Source organism: Carex rostrata, chromosome 23, assembly GCF_964058835.1.
Source record: "Carex rostrata chromosome 23, lpCarRost1.2, whole genome shotgun sequence".
Lineage (NCBI taxonomy): Eukaryota > Viridiplantae > Streptophyta > Magnoliopsida > Poales > Cyperaceae > Carex > Carex rostrata.
The window spans coordinates 4458632-4474379 of NC_135940.1; the positions used below are offsets into that span (position 1 = coordinate 4458632).

Genomic DNA, 15748 nt, shown 5'->3' on the forward strand with positions numbered 1-15748 from the left:
ATGTGTCCTTTGAGATTCGTGTAGAACGTATTTAAACGTTTGAGATTTTCCATAAAGTCACGCAAAGTTTGAGGTATCTCAGAGGATACGAATTCAATCTTCTCTCCTCTCTCTCACAGTGGGTTACCGTTAATATTCGTGCGGATTCGGATCCGACGGTGCGATCCGAATATTTCTTTTCAGATTTAGACCGTCCGATCCGAATCCGCACGAATATTAAAGGCTTCCGTGCATTTCATCTCGGACCGGATTCATATCGGACAGTTACAATACAAAAGGAAATAGAGGTTATGGATTCTACGGTTTCTATCTCAGGTGATATGAATTCAACTGCAATCTGCAAATATCATATCAGCTCCCACTTGTATCAGTCTCAATCGATTCCAATCAATTTATTTAATCGAACTGAAATTCAGAATCCAATTCAATTGATCCCTCGTTGTAATCTGGTATGGGATCCAACGAGGGCATAGATCCCCAATCGTCCGAGGAAGAGGTGCCTCTCGTCGTCTCAGTCGATGTCTCCGGCGCCCCCTCCGCCGTCGTACGGACGACGCCGAGCAATCACACCAGGGACTTGCATATACTCAGCTTCGCTTTCTTGTTCGTCTTCTCTGCTTACGGCGCTGCTCAGAACTTGGAAAGCACTGTCAATAATGTCTGTTCTCTCTCTCGTTTGTATTTTGTGTTCTAATAAATGATCAATTTTATTTGGATGGGAGAATTGTGTCAGTGTAAAACGGTTTGTTTTTAGTGTAATTTACTGATACGTATTAGATTGTTTGGATAATTGGATTACAATGCTTTTGTTCTGTAATTAGGAGGGAAACATTGGGACGATATCGCTGGCCATCCTGTACTTATCTTTCACTCTCTTCTCCATTATTGCATCACCGGTGGTTAGGGTTTTGGGATCAAAGAGAGCTCTTGTACTCGGAACCAGCGGCTACTTGTTGTTTATTGCCGCAAATTTAAAGCCGTCGTGGTGAGAAACTTTCATAGCTTTATGGATTCTACTCACATATATTTTTTGCTTGCATCTCAATCTATTTTTAGTCTTCAAACAAAATAGAAAATTCAAATCCAAATCGGGCTCACAGCATCAAATAGTTTGTCCTATAAAAATCAACAATAGCAATTCCTTGTTTTGTTTTTTATATAATTATGTTGTACTCGTCTACAATACAATGGTATAGGTACACTATGGTGCCGGCTTCAGTCTATCTCGGCTTTACAGCTTCTATCATTTGGGTCGGAGAGGTACTTTACTGATTATATTGGTTTGTACTGTACCGATTCAGCCTTTTTTTCTCTCTCTTTTGATGGGAAGCTGGGAACGCTTGTTGAAAAAACGCCCCTAAGAAAAACCAGGACCCCACCCTCCATGATTATTTCCACATAAAAAGGTCTATTTTGAAATATTTTATTTTCCTTGCATTTTAGGGAACATACCTCACAACTGCCGCACTAAGCCATGCCGAAGATAACAATTTGCATGAAGGGACGGTTATTGGTGCTTTTAATGGAGAATTTTGGAGCATGTTTGCCGGCCATCAGGTTTTGATGTTGAATTTTCTCTTTAAATAAAATTGAAGCATTTCGAAAGGGCATAAATTAACCATGTGTTTTGTTATATGTCCTCTGTTAGGTTATCGGAAACTTGTTATCCCTTGCCTTGTTGAGAAATGGCGTAAGTGTTAATATCAGTTCTCTCATCTACCATTAATAAAATCTCTGTTTTGTTTCAACAAAAAATAACTTGTGGAACTTTTATTAACTGTAGGAAGGAGATGATGTTACCGGCAAAAATTTGCTGTTTACCGTGTTCTTAGTTTGCATGATAATTGGTATTGTAATGATGTGTTTCCTGTCGAAAAGAGATGAAAAGAAGCATGATATGCCTACATACACCTCCCTCAATAGTTTACTTAAATCTTCATTTGCACCACTATTGGACAAAAGGATGCTACTAGTTATCCCCTTGATCGCATATTCCGGTTTACAACAAGCTTTTGTATGGTAAGTACACTCATGGATTATAGTATTGTATATTGGTACCAGTCTAGGTAGCTCCTGACTCCATGTACCAGTATCCCCTTGTTTGTTTGCATGTTCATAATGAATGAAAGTTTTTGATGTTCTAATTTATAATACATTTAAATTAGGGCCGAATATACAGAGAAAATAGTAACTCCAGCACTTGGGATATCTGGAGTCGGTGGCTCAATGGCTGTTTATGGAGCAGCTGATGCCATTGTACGTGTCTGTTACAAATTTTTCGCATCTGATTGTTAACAATTACAAATCTCATTTTTGTTTAACTTTTTGATAATTCGGATAATTTTTTTAGTGTTCTTTGGTTGCCGGGCGATTAACTAGTGGGTTGCGTTCAATAACTTGGATTGTATCCATTGGAGCATTTCTTCAAGGATTTGTCCTCCTATGGGTTCTTTTTGGCTACAGGTTTGTTGATTTTGTAAACTCAATTTAATTAAAACATCTTTGCTCAATTCTGTAACTCAATTCAATGATGTTGTCATTGTAGGTTAACTAGTGGATTGATGGGGATGGTGAATCCTCTACTTATGGGGGCAATTTGGGGAGTTGGTGATGGGGTACTTAATACACAGCTTAGTGCATTGCTTGGTTTGCTTTTCAAGAACAATAAGGTAATTTCATCTCAGTGAGTACCTAAATACTCCCCTTCCAAGTATATACATCAGTGAAGCTATGGTACTAATGCATAGTGCATATTGGTCTGTACTATTAATTAATATTTCCATTTTCAAAGTTCAAACAATCGATCTTAACGGTTCAACATGATCTTCATATGAAAATGTACCTCTTAAATCAAATTTTACAATTTTTTAGATTTTTTTTTTTTTACTATTTTTGTATATAGGTAGAAAATCACTTGATCTAAAGATTCTAGACCATTCAAAAGTAGTGATTTTCTAATTACCTAATCAAATATTAAAAAAATTAAAAAAATATATAAAATTTAGTCTGCAATTACATTTTCATGGAAATTATGTTGAACGGTTGAGAACAACTATTTGAACTTTGAAAATGAAAATATTGGACTAATTTGCTCTATATAATTTGTACATTTGGGCGAGGTTTTGTTACAAGTAAAAATTTAAGGTGTTTGGTATAACAGGAGGCGGCGTTTGCACAGTTGAAGGTGTGGCAGTGTGCTGCGATTGCAGTCATTTTCTTCATATACCCTTATATTTCATTGAATTTCATGTTGGTGCTGATGCTTGTGGAGCTGATCATATCTATATCTTCGTTCCTTCTCCTTACTTTAGTTGTAGTCAGACCCACCACTGCTGCTATCTTAAATTCCTGATTTTAATAGTATAGTTAAAAATTAATGAATGTTTATAATCTTCTTGTTTTTTTCTTAAAAATAAAAAGTTTCTTGTAAAAGGTACCACAATGTTTGTAGGCGCTTTTCTTGTAAAAAATTTAGGTTGTGTGCAGTGATGAATTAGTTGCATATCTATTTTAGTAGCAAGCAATGAAACTGAAATAGGTTCCAAAATAAGGAATTCAGATCCAACGTGGTACCCATTATCCAAACCGTGTAGAATGAGATCTTAGTCGTGTTGTTTTATTCTGGCACAAATCTCAAAGCGGACCCCCTCCCATGTTTCAAGTAGACTCCAAAGTTATTTTCGCTCAGCTGGGAACCTGGAAGTATTCTATGCGGTCCGGTACCGCAGAGGATACTCACTTCAAAATAAGCGCATTGAATTCTGCCATAGTCGTCTGATGTACGGCCATTTTTATTAATAACCCAAAAAAAATACTTTTTTATAAATATACCCTCAAAATATGAGTTTTTTCAAATATACCCTAACCGCCCGGGACATGGGCGGTCTGCTTCTATAGCAGACCGCCAGGAAAACGGGCGGTTTGCTCTTTTTTTTAGAGATCTGATTTTTTCTTAATATTTTCATTTGTGAAGTTTTAGTTTTTTTTTGTTTAGGGTATTTGCCAAAAAATAAAACATTTGATATATTTATAAGTGATGTTGTAACTCTCGGTTAATTATGAATTTCAAGTATGGATTGATACAGCATGTAGAGCATTCAAAAATACACAGAATTGATATAAATTTCAACTTATTTGGATTTTTCTACAGTTAATTATGAATTTCCAAAGTTTAATTTTCAAAAAAACTTTAAACACCCATAACTTTGGCTAGGAAAGTCGAATTTATGCCGCACATCTTGATGGGTAACTTAACTTAACTTGATGGGTAACTTATATTAATCTGAACCGCACATCTTGATGGGTAACTTATATTAATCTGGGCCGTCGGTTAAAGGATTTTCATTCAATTGACTTCTCTGAAAATAAAATTCTCCGGGCTCAACAGAGCAGCGCTTCGTAACCTCATACATAAGGTTCCTTAAAAATAATAATAAAAAATATTACACCTAGTGTTATGTATGTGGGCCTGATTCTAGGAGTATGCGGGGGGTGGCAGGGGGGCGGCAGCTCCCTGCGAGCGGTATCTGAGGTTACGAAGCACCGCTCTGTTGAGCCCGGAGAATTTTATTTTCAGAGAAGTCAATTGAATGAAAATCCTTTAACCGACGACCCAGATTAATATAAGTTACCCATCAAGATGTGCACTAAAGCATTTGCAGAAAAATATAATAAGAGACAGTTATCACAATTGATGCATAGTGGACCGCCCGGGCTGTGGGCGGTCAGGTCTCCTAGTGGACCGCCCCACCACCTGGCGGTTCATTATAGATCTGGACCGCCAGCATGTCTGGGTAGATATAAAAAAAAATCAAAAGATTGGTTAGTTTGGTAAATTTGTTTTTTATGTTGGGTATTAAAAAAAATGACCGAGAGTTACGACACCACTTATAAATATATCAAATATTTTATTTTTTGGCAAATACCCTAAACAAAAAAAAACTAAAACTTCACAAATGAAAATATTAAGAAAAAAAATCAGATCTCTCTCTCTCAAAAAAGAAAAAGAAAAAAAGAAGAAGCAAACCGCCCGTGTCCCGGGCGGTTAGGGTATATTTGAAAAAACTCATATTTTGAGGGTATATTTATAAAAAAACTATTTTTTTTGAGTTATTAATAAAAATGGCCGTCTGATGTATGGATCTTTTGTTGTTACCTGTATTTTCCAGTAGCAAGTTATATAACATATTTTGTTTTTGAAAAATGACAAAGTTGTGCGTAACATTTGAATTGGTTTGGCCTTTTGAGAATATTGTTTAGATTATTGGATAATTGTTGTCGAAGTGATCCATTTCTTTCTTTTTTTATCTATTAATATTTGGTGAAAAAAAGTTGAATAGGATGAAATAGAAATATAATACTAAAGTGGTAATTAATGTATATGATCAAATTCTACACATTATAAATACATTAATATCCGGTTGAATACACGTAATTTAAATCATACTTTATATGCATAGCATTGTTTTAACCGAGCTAAGCTTTCTTTAAGTTTATTTTTGGCCAGTATGCATGTAGGCATATTACTTCTTAAGCATTAGAAGTATTTAGTTTTGAAAACAATACAGTATTTGTAGAGAAAATTTAATGCACCTCTGATGAAGTAAAATGATATCTGAATTTCTTATTTCCATCTAAAATTATTCCTATTTGACATTATTAAACTGAAACAAAAACTTGCTCTGTTCCTACTTGAGGTAAACAGAAAGAGAAAGAGAAATCAGTATTGTGAGCATCTGATGGAACTCTCACTACAAGAATTTGCACTCCCTGCAACAGAAAATGTAGTATAGCGCAAATGAGATGATGATATTTTGTCAAAATTCGCACTTGATGAATGAAGATTCCTGCCGTTAAAAAAGTCACCTAAAATGGTAACTGCTGTGTGAACCCGCTACTCTATAGGCCACACCTTCCAAGTACACAGCGAACCTCCATCAGTCACACAGTTGGCGCACATTCAAAGAAGCCACAAATCTCAATATCTGTGCTACGCTTCTCTTCTCCGAGTTCTATTCCTTTACATCTTCTTCTTCGCTTCGCTCACCTACTCAAACCCTCCCTTTTTCCCCTCCTTCTCATCTCTCTATTCAATTTCAACACTCTTTACTAATCATTTTCTTATTCGGCACTAAACCTCTTTCTTAAATCATCGCACCAATTCATTCATTCTCCTTCAAATCAACACAATCTACACACTACAAATGACGCCCTTTTCCGACCTCCTCCCGCTCCTTCTCCGCCTTCGCCGCCCAATGCTCCGCCGCGCCGCCACCTGGACCGCCCTCATGACCGCCGCTGTCGTGCTCTCCTCCTTCACCCCCGAAGTTGCCTTCGTCTGGGCCCTCTCCCACCCCCGCATCGCCGCTGCCCGTTGCAGGGGAGACCGTGTGTGGGTCCCACTCGACAACGAGGGGGCCTGCCTGCCCTCCAGGGCCCTCAACAGATCCATTGCCGATGTGTTTGTGCCGCCGGTTTTTGCAGCATTGGTCGTTGGGGCCTCAGCATGCTTTGTCAAGGCCGTTGCATGGGGCCGGGACGACATTCCGAGCGAGATGGGTTGATTTTAATTTATTTGTGTGGTGTGGATCCAATTTGATAATTGGTTTTCATCATATCACTGTTTCGTATATTAAATTTTGGGGTAGAATTTTCCATTTTCATTGTTATTTCCCAGAGAGAGGGGGGCTGCAAATTGTCAATAAGTTGGTCCATCCTCTTCAGAATACATACAGATACAGTAGATAGAACAACAACTACATTTGATTTTGAAAACTTTTAAATTGTTTTTAATTTCTGTTAATTTATTTCCGAGTATAATTGGTAACAGAGAGCATATCATTAATATAATGGAAACAATCTGGTACCAAACATCAGAAACTGTACTATAACAGTGCCTGTATCAGAATTAACTTCTCCTAAAAAGTAACTCAAGTTTGAGTTTGGACCCAGACCGTCCGATCAAAATCTGCATGAATAGTAAAAAGGCCCCGTGAATTCTACCTCAGATCGTATTGGCCCAGATTCTGATCAGACGGTCCAGATCCAAACTCAAATTTTAAGTTACTTCAGGGGATTCAGGTATCAGAGCCTAAAACTCTTGCACACAGCATCACACAATTATACACCCCAAATGAAAAAAGGGACATCATTGACCGTTTAGTTAATATTGCATTATCATATAATGAAAGATAACAATTGTTTGACATTTACAGCCAACTACAAACAACCTGTAAAAGTACAAACAATATAGGAACGAAAAAAGATTATAACCAAAAAACAACTTTTCAACTAACAAAACGCAAGAACGGGTCATATACCGATCGCCTTTTATACACAAAATGTTCTAGAGAAATGAAGTCAGCAAAACTAAACCCCTATTTTATGCCTAACACTAGTACCAAAAAGGCTTCCTCTCTAAAATTGCAAATATTTTCTAATTAACATGCAATAATAAGAGTTAGGTTGATAGTTCGATGCCTCTCTTTTTTGCGGCCTCTACAATTTTATCTCCGCTTTCATTCATCCTCTTCAAAAGATAAAGATACGATTGCCATAACTTGAGAGAGAAAGGGTAAACTGAGACGGCATGCTCAAGAAATCTATTTGAAATATCAAACAAATTTAAATTGACCAAAACTTCAGCCCCTTCTACCCATACTGGCTCGGGTGCAACTGGTACAGACTGAAATATTGAATTGACCAAAACTGAACCGGTCCAAAACCTAACACTCATTGTACCAATGTCATCAAACCCAAATCTTCTAATCACGAATCTACAAACCGAAAGTGCAAACCGGTAATTTGCAGGAGAAATCTGAGTAACTGACTCGACCAAATTGACCAGCTCTTTAATTCCAGAATTTTCAGGAATAAGCAACTCTCCGTAGCACATCTCGAGAATAGAGTTGATCAAGGAATAGTCGTCAGAAACAGGGCCCAACCACTCGTCCAGTAACTGCCGGGTCCTGGTTTCCTTTATATCCTGGTAGAATTTTCTCGACAAAATTTTCCTGGCAGGACGGGTACGGGCATCTTTGAGGTAAGCTCTGATAAGATCCAGTACAACCTGACTAGAAATATCTGTTTGATTGACCAGAGACTCTTTCAAGAGGTATACAATGACATGCTCTTTTAAACAATGCATGTACAACTCCTTATCCGTGAGTTTTAGAGCCTCGTCCACTGAGCAATGAGCCGCCGACAAGTCATCTTGTATCAATTGATAGAGACACAAATTCAACAGCCCAAATAACTGTTCCTTTCGGGGAATGGAATCGTCGCTTTCTGACTTGGTGTCAATAAAGGACTCCAACTTAGCATCCCCATACCATCGGCTCAACAAGTGTCTTGTAACATCGAATCTTTTACTCGCCAGTAAGTGCTGAGCATACTGGTTCCATATGCACTGAAACCCATCAAATTGTCTCGGCCAATCAGAGATCGCCACCTCAAACCCATTTTCTCCCAATCTGGCTGAAATTAGGGCTAATTCCACACAATTAGGGAACATTTCCTTGTACTTAACCAACAAATCAGTTGCACCATTTGGCCCCCCTCGTATTGCCGCCTTACATTTGAGATGACTCAAAGCTAGAAAGTGTAACTCTTTAAGGTACTCTCCATCAGTTTTGGGGGTATTCAGACACAGTTCTGTTAAACCAGTATTAATAATGGCAAAGTTAAAAAGCCTCAAAACCCTAAATGCATCATTAGTTGTAAGGCTAACAGAAGGCCAATCAATCACAGAATAAAGGTCCTTATCTAATTGTAATTGTTCTAAGATCCCTTCTGGAAGCCTCCCATAGGTTGAGAGATATATGCTGCTAACCCAAAATATACACTTATCTGGTACAATCAAGGAAGAGAGAATGGCGGTCAATAGTTCGTCAGAAGAGAATTTGAAAACCCTAGAGATGGCCATCTCTGTGTTGCCTGACATGCACAGTGTGTTAACCATGTGAAGATAGAGGTCTAGTACGACGGAGCTTAGATCCTTTTTCTCTTTGTCAGAGGTTGGCCCCAGTTGGCACATACTGGTAAGTGCATCAGTGAAGGCGCTTAATTGATCCTCCAATTTTAGCCTACTGTTTATGTACATTAGCCAGAGATCATAAGAATACTTGTTGTTGTGCACCTAAAAGACAAACAAAAAAACAAAAAAAATAGAAAGGAAACAAGTTATTTGTTACATACAAAAGCCTCAATCAGTAATAACAGGCAATTTGACCATACTAACCTCTTGAGCCATCATCATAACTCAGTAATGTACCATTGTATTAACTGATATATCACTACCCTACCATTACATAAAATAAAAAGCAGTGTCTATGCCCAGATGAGGGGATAAGGTACCAATTATGGTTTGACTAGGTAGAAGTCTATTGTTACAAATTTGAAAATTTCAGAAGGCCAAAGTGGAGATGTGAACATCTTTGTAGATCAACTCTTCAAGCGATAGGGGCAGCAGATGCAAGCAAAAAATTTCAATTATCACAAGGCAAAATGGTAATAGGAAAAAAAAATATAAAATAAGAGCAATGTACCGCATCAAGGAACATATCATCCTTTCCAAAATCCTTCTCTTTCATGTAATAAATGTGCAGATATACTATCCAAATCAATACTGATTTTGGATCTCTCTCCAGAGCACGTGACAACACCGATAATACCTTCAATTTTCGTTTCAAAGACAGTGAGCAATGCAATAGTGCTGCAAATGTCTGATGAATAATAAAAAAAGAAAAGAAAAGAGAATATGCATCACCTTCTGCTTTCCAAGAGAAGAATTGAGAGCTAACTCTACACATTTCTCAGCTTCTGGCAAATCTTCTTCTAACAATAGTTTCTAAGAAACAAACAAAATATATCATACTGAACAAATAATAACTAAACAGTTACTAAAGCAATGTATTCAATACAACCCCTGGTGAAAGGATTGGTATTGAAACAAAAAAAAAAAACAAAAAAAAACAAAAGAAAAATAATACACACACATGTAATGCATCTGAATTAGAAAGAAGGAAACACACAAATAAAAGAAAGCGACCACTATCACAAGGCTGCGACTAGTATCACAGTACCATATACAGTACAAGTCAAGACTGGTAAAGTACTAGATCACATAAAATAAAGTAAACTGGCTCTAGAATCCAAGACATAAATTGTCTCCATTTCATTTTTAAATCATGCAACCCTATCAACTTACTCAAATTTAATATTAAAAAAAATCAACAGGAACCACCAATGAACTGACCTCATTGTACTGATGTGCAACAGAAGCTTCAGGAAACGATAAACAAGGTGCGTCAGTTCGTAGCAATCTCTTTACTGAAACAGGTACAGGAAACAATGCACAAAATCCCCTCTGCCAGTGCTGCCACAAGCCTTGTGCCTGAACCGAGCAGGCCATGTATGGCCCATTCTTTATTAAGCATGAACCAATTCGATGTGTTGGTACGTGTACCATATGCTGATAAAGCCCTGCATTAGTGAATTATCTTTCATTTTAATCATTTAATTAAATCAATCTTCTTACAAAACAAAATAGAATAAAATAAAAGCTACCATTTACAGTTCCAAAATTTCAAATTTCCAGCCACACACTACTGCTAAATTGAGAATAACAAACCTGAAGGAGAGGTGAGAGAATTGCCAGGTTTGAATTTTCGCCATTCGTAGTCTTTGACATGCTGCCAACGACACTCTTCATCATTGCACCTTCCTCTCAGCTCAAAGATGCAAAATGGCCAGAAGGGGTCAAGCTGTGGACCCCAAACCCCAGTGTCCTCTCTTGTTCGCTCCGATTTATTCACTATATCCATTCCCTCATATCTAGTGTTATGTGCATCATCAGAGGAGTTGACCATCTGCTTGAAATGGACACAGGCATTTCTTACGGTAGAAGGAGGTAAGACAAAATGAGAAGCAACCAACTCACTAATAGTCTTCAAAGAAGTGCATGTAATATTCTCTCCAGTCTCTTTCACTGGAAGTAGCAGCTCACAAGACGCATTTGGAGATTGGGTAATGTTCTCTTGAGGCTCACCAAATGGTACGTTCTCTTGATTGACCAATTTTTCCTCAGCTGACTCGGTAAATTTTTTAGAGGGAAAATCATCACCCCCTACAGAAGGGGAAATGGAAACAGAATGGGCAACAGGAGTGGGTCCAGAAGGTGACCCCTGAGTTTCATTAGGAGAGAAAGAACTGTTTTCTTGGGTCTGAGTAGATGGCTGATCGATCACCTCTCTTGGAAATAAGCTTTCTTGATTGACCAATTTCTCCTCAGTTGACTCAGTATTTTTTTTTGACGGCAAATTGTTACCCCCTACAGATGGGGAAATGGAAACAGAGTGGGCGATGGGAGCGGGCCCAGAAGGTGACCCCTGAGTTTCATTAGGGGAGAAAGAAGTGTTTTCTTGGGTCTGAGTAGATCGCTGATCAATCACATCTCTTGGGAATAAGTTCTCTTGATTGACCATTCTTTCCTCAGTTGACTCAATAAAATCTTTTGGTGACACCTGAGTTTCATTAGGAAAGAGAGAGAGGCTCTCTTGAATCTCGGTCGATGGCTGATCAATCGCGTCTCTTTCAGCGGACTTGGTACTGTTTAGCGGAGCTTTGTTGCGGTATCGTGCCACCAGCGCAGATCTGAGAGAAGCTTCTAGAGCCTCATAATCTTGTGGTGAGCTGTCGCCAGATAGCGAACCCCTCTTGTCAACATCAGAAAGGGTAGCACCTTCTTCCAATTGATCCTTCGTGTTTGTGCTGTCAGTCAGTTGTCCTTCTTCTCTGGTGTCATTACGTGACCCAGCTACGCGATTCCCATCTGCCGGCTGGTCTGACGGTGACTCTCTTGGGTCATGCCAGCACAGAGGCCAAGGGGTGTTGCTATTGCTTGAGTTCTCCACTAGGGAGTTGACCCGGTTTGACAGGATATCTCTCTTCTTCTGGAGGAGGTTGCATTTCTCATTGGCCTCGAACAAGGCACGTTGAGCCTTTCGGTACGCTTTAAAGGCTTCTCTCTCCTCTCTTTCCAGTCTTCGTCTCAGCTCTTGTGCCTGTTCGAGATCTCGATCTTGTGCATCCTCTTGCTCCATCAAACATTGCAACTGGATCTGGCTGTCAGTATTCTGTAGAGGAATAACTAGTCACATAAGGTAGACATATTATTTGACAAACCAAAGCAGAAAAAAATTAGGTAGATAAAACTTAACGATATTGAATAAAGTTTTTTCTATTAATACTATTAACTATTGTTTTTTTTTACTTGTGTAGCTTTGGAGAGAGAGAGAGATGACCTCAGCATTCGTATTCAACCAAGCAGACACATCAGCTGATCGGTGCATGCCGCTCAATACCAACCTGCCATTAATTTCTCCGCCGCCATTATCTGCTTTAGACAATACAATTCCACTGCCGGGTGCTGATACACTTATGTTTTCATTCCCGTTTTGCTGGTTCACAAATTGATTGGAATCTCCCTTCATGTACCTGGATGGGCTTGCATTGAAATTCAATTGATCCTCTTTAATACTCTGATTACCATTACTCGGTGGTTCAACCTTCATTCGCTTTGATGGGCGACCATAAGTTGCCTCAATAGACCCTGGTTTCTGGATTTTCAATGATTTCTCTCTCAGAGCTATCTCAAGACGGAGTGTCTCCAGTACTTTATCACTACTACTGCCCAAAGCACCATTGCTCTGACTCGATGATGCTTTAGTTTGCAATGTAGCATTTGGCCGCAGAGCAGACCCATTAGGGCCCAAAATTGAATTCCGAGCTGCCGTGTTGTTTGTGGGCCCAGATCTGGTCATTTGAGGCCTTACCTGTACCTGTACGTTGGCGGGTGTGGTGTCACTTTCACTATCGTCATCTGAGAAAGATATCACCAGGTTGTGGTCATCTAATGGTCTCTTCTTTTGCCAAGAGAGATTTCGATTAGTTGCAAGCTTATTGTACGGCATTTTTTTATTGTAGCTCTTGCTGCGGTAAGAGTGTGGGGTTGTCTGTGGCATGACCCATTGCAAATTTGGATTAGAACTAGGAACAGGTACGGGATTCAGATTGGGAAGGGATGAGGTGGTAATGGCACCTGGTCCAAACAGCAGATGTGATAAGAGATTAAGAGTTGAAAAAAAAAAAAATTATGCACACAATAAAGATTTTACAATCTACAACAAATTTGAATCTAAAGGCACATGCATCTCAGTGTGAGCAGCTTCACCAGCAATAACATATAATCTAATACACACGGCAATTAAATTACAAGCACTCAAAACCTCTGAAGGTAAATTTTCAAACAAACCAGAAAAATTACCTATCTTTGTACTTTTCTCAGCATTACTTGTCAAAGAGAGATTACTCGGTTCTAGGTTTGGAGCTCTTCCCAGCACACTCTGCGGAATTTACAAAACAACCAGTAAGTACTCAGAAAAGGAAAACAAGAAGTGTCACATCAACATACAACAGAAAACATGCAACTTACTAATTACAAAATCTATGCATAGGGCCCACATACATACAGAAATTAACAGCTACGATAACCATTTAAAGCATTTCTACTGCCAAACACGTGTTAGATACATACCTGAAATGGATACCGTGTACAATATGTGTATGATATGCATCAGATAGACCATCTGGCTATCCAACATTTTAATATTCAGTTTTGAACAGATAAGGTGAAATATGCGGATCAGCGCACGCAAGGCCACACAAATTGGCCTCACTGAACTACTAGCTGGTGTTAATCCATGTGCCAAACATTGTTAATATTGAAAGGTTAGAGTGGACCACTTTTAACTTGCACATTGTGGGACTAAACAAGCTCCTCGGATCTGAATTCCAGACCAACCATTTTAATACGAAACTCCAAACTTATAGAGGAAGCACTAGAATATTTTACTGGAATGATACTACAATGCTGTGCAGTCATCCTCTGAGTGCAATGCAATAGAACTTTCCTTAACTGTTTTTTTCATTGAATTTTTTCTACAAGTACAGAAATTTGACTAAACTAAGAATCACAAAACTATTCAACATATTTTACCTTTCTCACGCATATTCTGTCATACTCAAGAGTTTGTTGAGAGTTTGTTGCTGGTGTTACTCGTAATTACTCACACAAACATTAAAGATAAACTTTTTATATATATTTAAGGAAATAAACAATTAAACTCGGTGTTTTCTTAATTTGAAAGTTTTAATCATCAGAGAGTAGAAAGGTAATGTATTTAGATTTGCATAAATATATAAAAAATATATTTTCATGTTTACATAATATACAAAATATTAAAACGTAATAATTCATAAACGAATTATATACTATGATTTAAAAAGTTGCAAATCACCGTATCTGAATCATATCAGATAAATGACCAGTGTAAGATAATATTTGTATTGATGTCATACCCTAACTAGACACATGAAGAACACTTGTAATGGATCCCACATGCTGTAATTTTTATACAGATCAGCAATCTATCAACTATACACTTGTTTATCTGATCTTCAGCAGCTTAATAAGACCCATAGATTAAGAAGCCACAAAAGGTAGGGATACTACAAAGCGCACATATACATGATCAGTTGGTCCAAAGACGAGCACAAGATTAACATGTCGAGAAAACAATTGCACAAAACAATTTCCTCAGACTAACCCTGATGGCTTCCCAGCAGTAAATGGATTTTACTGAAAGAAATGGGATGTGGGATTCATTAATATATACCACTCGTACTAGCCATGTCAAGAAAAGCAGTTGGTTAAGTAGTGCAAGACAGTGCCCATCTAAAAGGATTTCCACATGAATTGAGTCAGTGATTAAAAAAAAAAGGTACAAAACTTGAGCAAACACATAGTTTATATTATCAGGGACAACAATTTGCTCTGCACGTCTAGTTATCCGTCTTCAGACCTAAGCGAACAACTGATAGGCAGTTCAACTTTGCAATGGAAAGCCTTGCATATACAAATACCCTGGTACAAAATCTCTTTTGGATTACACTAATGTTCTGATTTCACAGAGCACCTAATCCAGATCGTGCATTGCCAGACCGAAATAATTCCCTATGAATTAATATTACATATCCCTGTATAACTCCAACGGAACAACAAGCAAAAGAAAAAAGAAAAAGGAAAAGTACCTCGTCTTCCCCGCCAGACGAGACCTCCCCTTCCTCGCGAACTCCAAGAGCTCTGAAGCTAGTACTAGACGAACTAGGGTTTCCTAACTTTGCACTGAGAAGGTCGCTTCGATCCGCCATGGCTGCTCGATTGGAGCAGTGTCCTTCTATAACCCTAATTCCAAATTCTCTCTCCGTGCGTGCGTCTTTTGAGGGGGGTTTCCAGTTACGGCAATACGAGAAAGAGAGAGAGAGATTAAAAGAGAGGGCCTTTCCTAAAAAGAGAGAAAGATCAGGGTCCTGGGTTGCAATTCAGATCCCTAAAGTAACTCAAATTTTAATTTAGATTCGGACCGCCCGATCAAAATCTGGGCCAATCCGACTCGAATTAGAATGAGCTGGGCCACTTCAATATTCGTGTCAAAGTAGATCTGACGGTACAGATCTTAACTCAAAATTTGAGTTACTTTACTTAATATGAATACGGATGGGAGCGGGGTAGTTCTGAACAGGCGCAGTTCTGAACAGGCGCGTAGTGAGTAAAAAATTGAAAAGATAAATCAGTTAATTACCCTAATAAAATATAGGGACGTGATATGAGTACCCGCACTCTCATACC

At 38.4% G+C, this 15748-nt stretch overlaps 3 protein-coding genes across 4 annotated transcripts in view; 2 read left to right on the forward strand and 1 right to left on the reverse strand.

Moving 5' to 3' along the window:
• LOC144574991 (Major facilitator superfamily protein) overlaps positions 1–3508 on the forward strand; it is a 78557-nt gene extending 75049 nt beyond the window's left edge. The window contains exons 2-11 of one of the 2 annotated variants that reach the window (XM_078325105.1): positions 432–658; positions 822–985; positions 1197–1260; positions 1444–1557; positions 1649–1690; positions 1784–2019; positions 2166–2256; positions 2351–2463; positions 2546–2669; positions 3161–3508. In XM_078325105.1, coding sequence (XP_078181231.1) covers positions 452–658; positions 822–985; positions 1197–1260; positions 1444–1557; positions 1649–1690; positions 1784–2019; positions 2166–2256; positions 2351–2463; positions 2546–2669; positions 3161–3352 — 1347 coding nt within the window. In that variant the 5' untranslated portion in view covers positions 432–451 and the 3' untranslated portion in view covers positions 3353–3508. Of the gene's footprint in view, positions 1–358; positions 659–821; positions 986–1196; positions 1261–1443; positions 1558–1648; positions 1691–1783; positions 2020–2165; positions 2257–2350; positions 2464–2545; positions 2670–3160 lie in introns of those variants that run through there. The other variant, XM_078325104.1, reaches the window with a different exon arrangement.
• A 2612-nt stretch (positions 3509–6120) lies between these two features.
• Positions 6121–6746, forward strand: LOC144574572 (uncharacterized). Its single transcript, XM_078324556.1, has one exon. The coding sequence runs from the start codon at positions 6204–6206 to the stop codon at positions 6561–6563; it is 360 nt and encodes a 119-aa protein (XP_078180682.1). The 5' UTR covers positions 6121–6203; the 3' UTR covers positions 6564–6746.
• Positions 6747–7156: 410 nt separating this feature from the next.
• Positions 7157–15393, reverse strand: LOC144574571 (zinc finger C3H1 domain protein). The gene is made up of 8 exons (XM_078324555.1): positions 15151–15393; positions 13325–13403; positions 12303–13099; positions 10631–12134; positions 10256–10482; positions 9767–9847; positions 9546–9671; positions 7157–9136 (listed from the first exon to the last, which is right to left on the reverse strand). The coding sequence occupies exons 1-8, from the start codon at positions 15268–15270 to the stop codon at positions 7460–7462; spliced, it is 4611 nt and encodes a 1536-aa protein (XP_078180681.1). The 5' UTR covers positions 15271–15393; the 3' UTR covers positions 7157–7459.
• Between the last annotated feature and the right edge of the window lie 355 nt (positions 15394–15748).

What these genes read in the sequence shown, in the direction of transcription:
- LOC144574572 (XM_078324556.1), top strand. Translation starts at nt 6,204, where the DNA reads ATGACGCCCTTTTCCGACCTCCTCCCGCTCCTTCTCCGCCTTCGCCGC.
- LOC144574571 (XM_078324555.1), bottom strand. Translation starts at nt 15,270, where the DNA reads ATGGCGGATCGAAGCGACCTTCTCAGTGCAAAGTTAGGAAACCCTAGT. An exon ending in TGAGAAAAGTACAAAGATAG is followed by an intron (nt 13,100 to 13,324) that starts GTAATTTTTCTG and finishes TGTTTGGACCAG; the next exon opens with GTGCCATTACCACCTCATCC. An exon ending in GGTTGAATACGAATGCTGAG is followed by an intron (nt 12,135 to 12,302) that starts GTCATCTCTCTC and finishes ATTCCTCTACAG; the next exon opens with AATACTGACAGCCAGATCCA.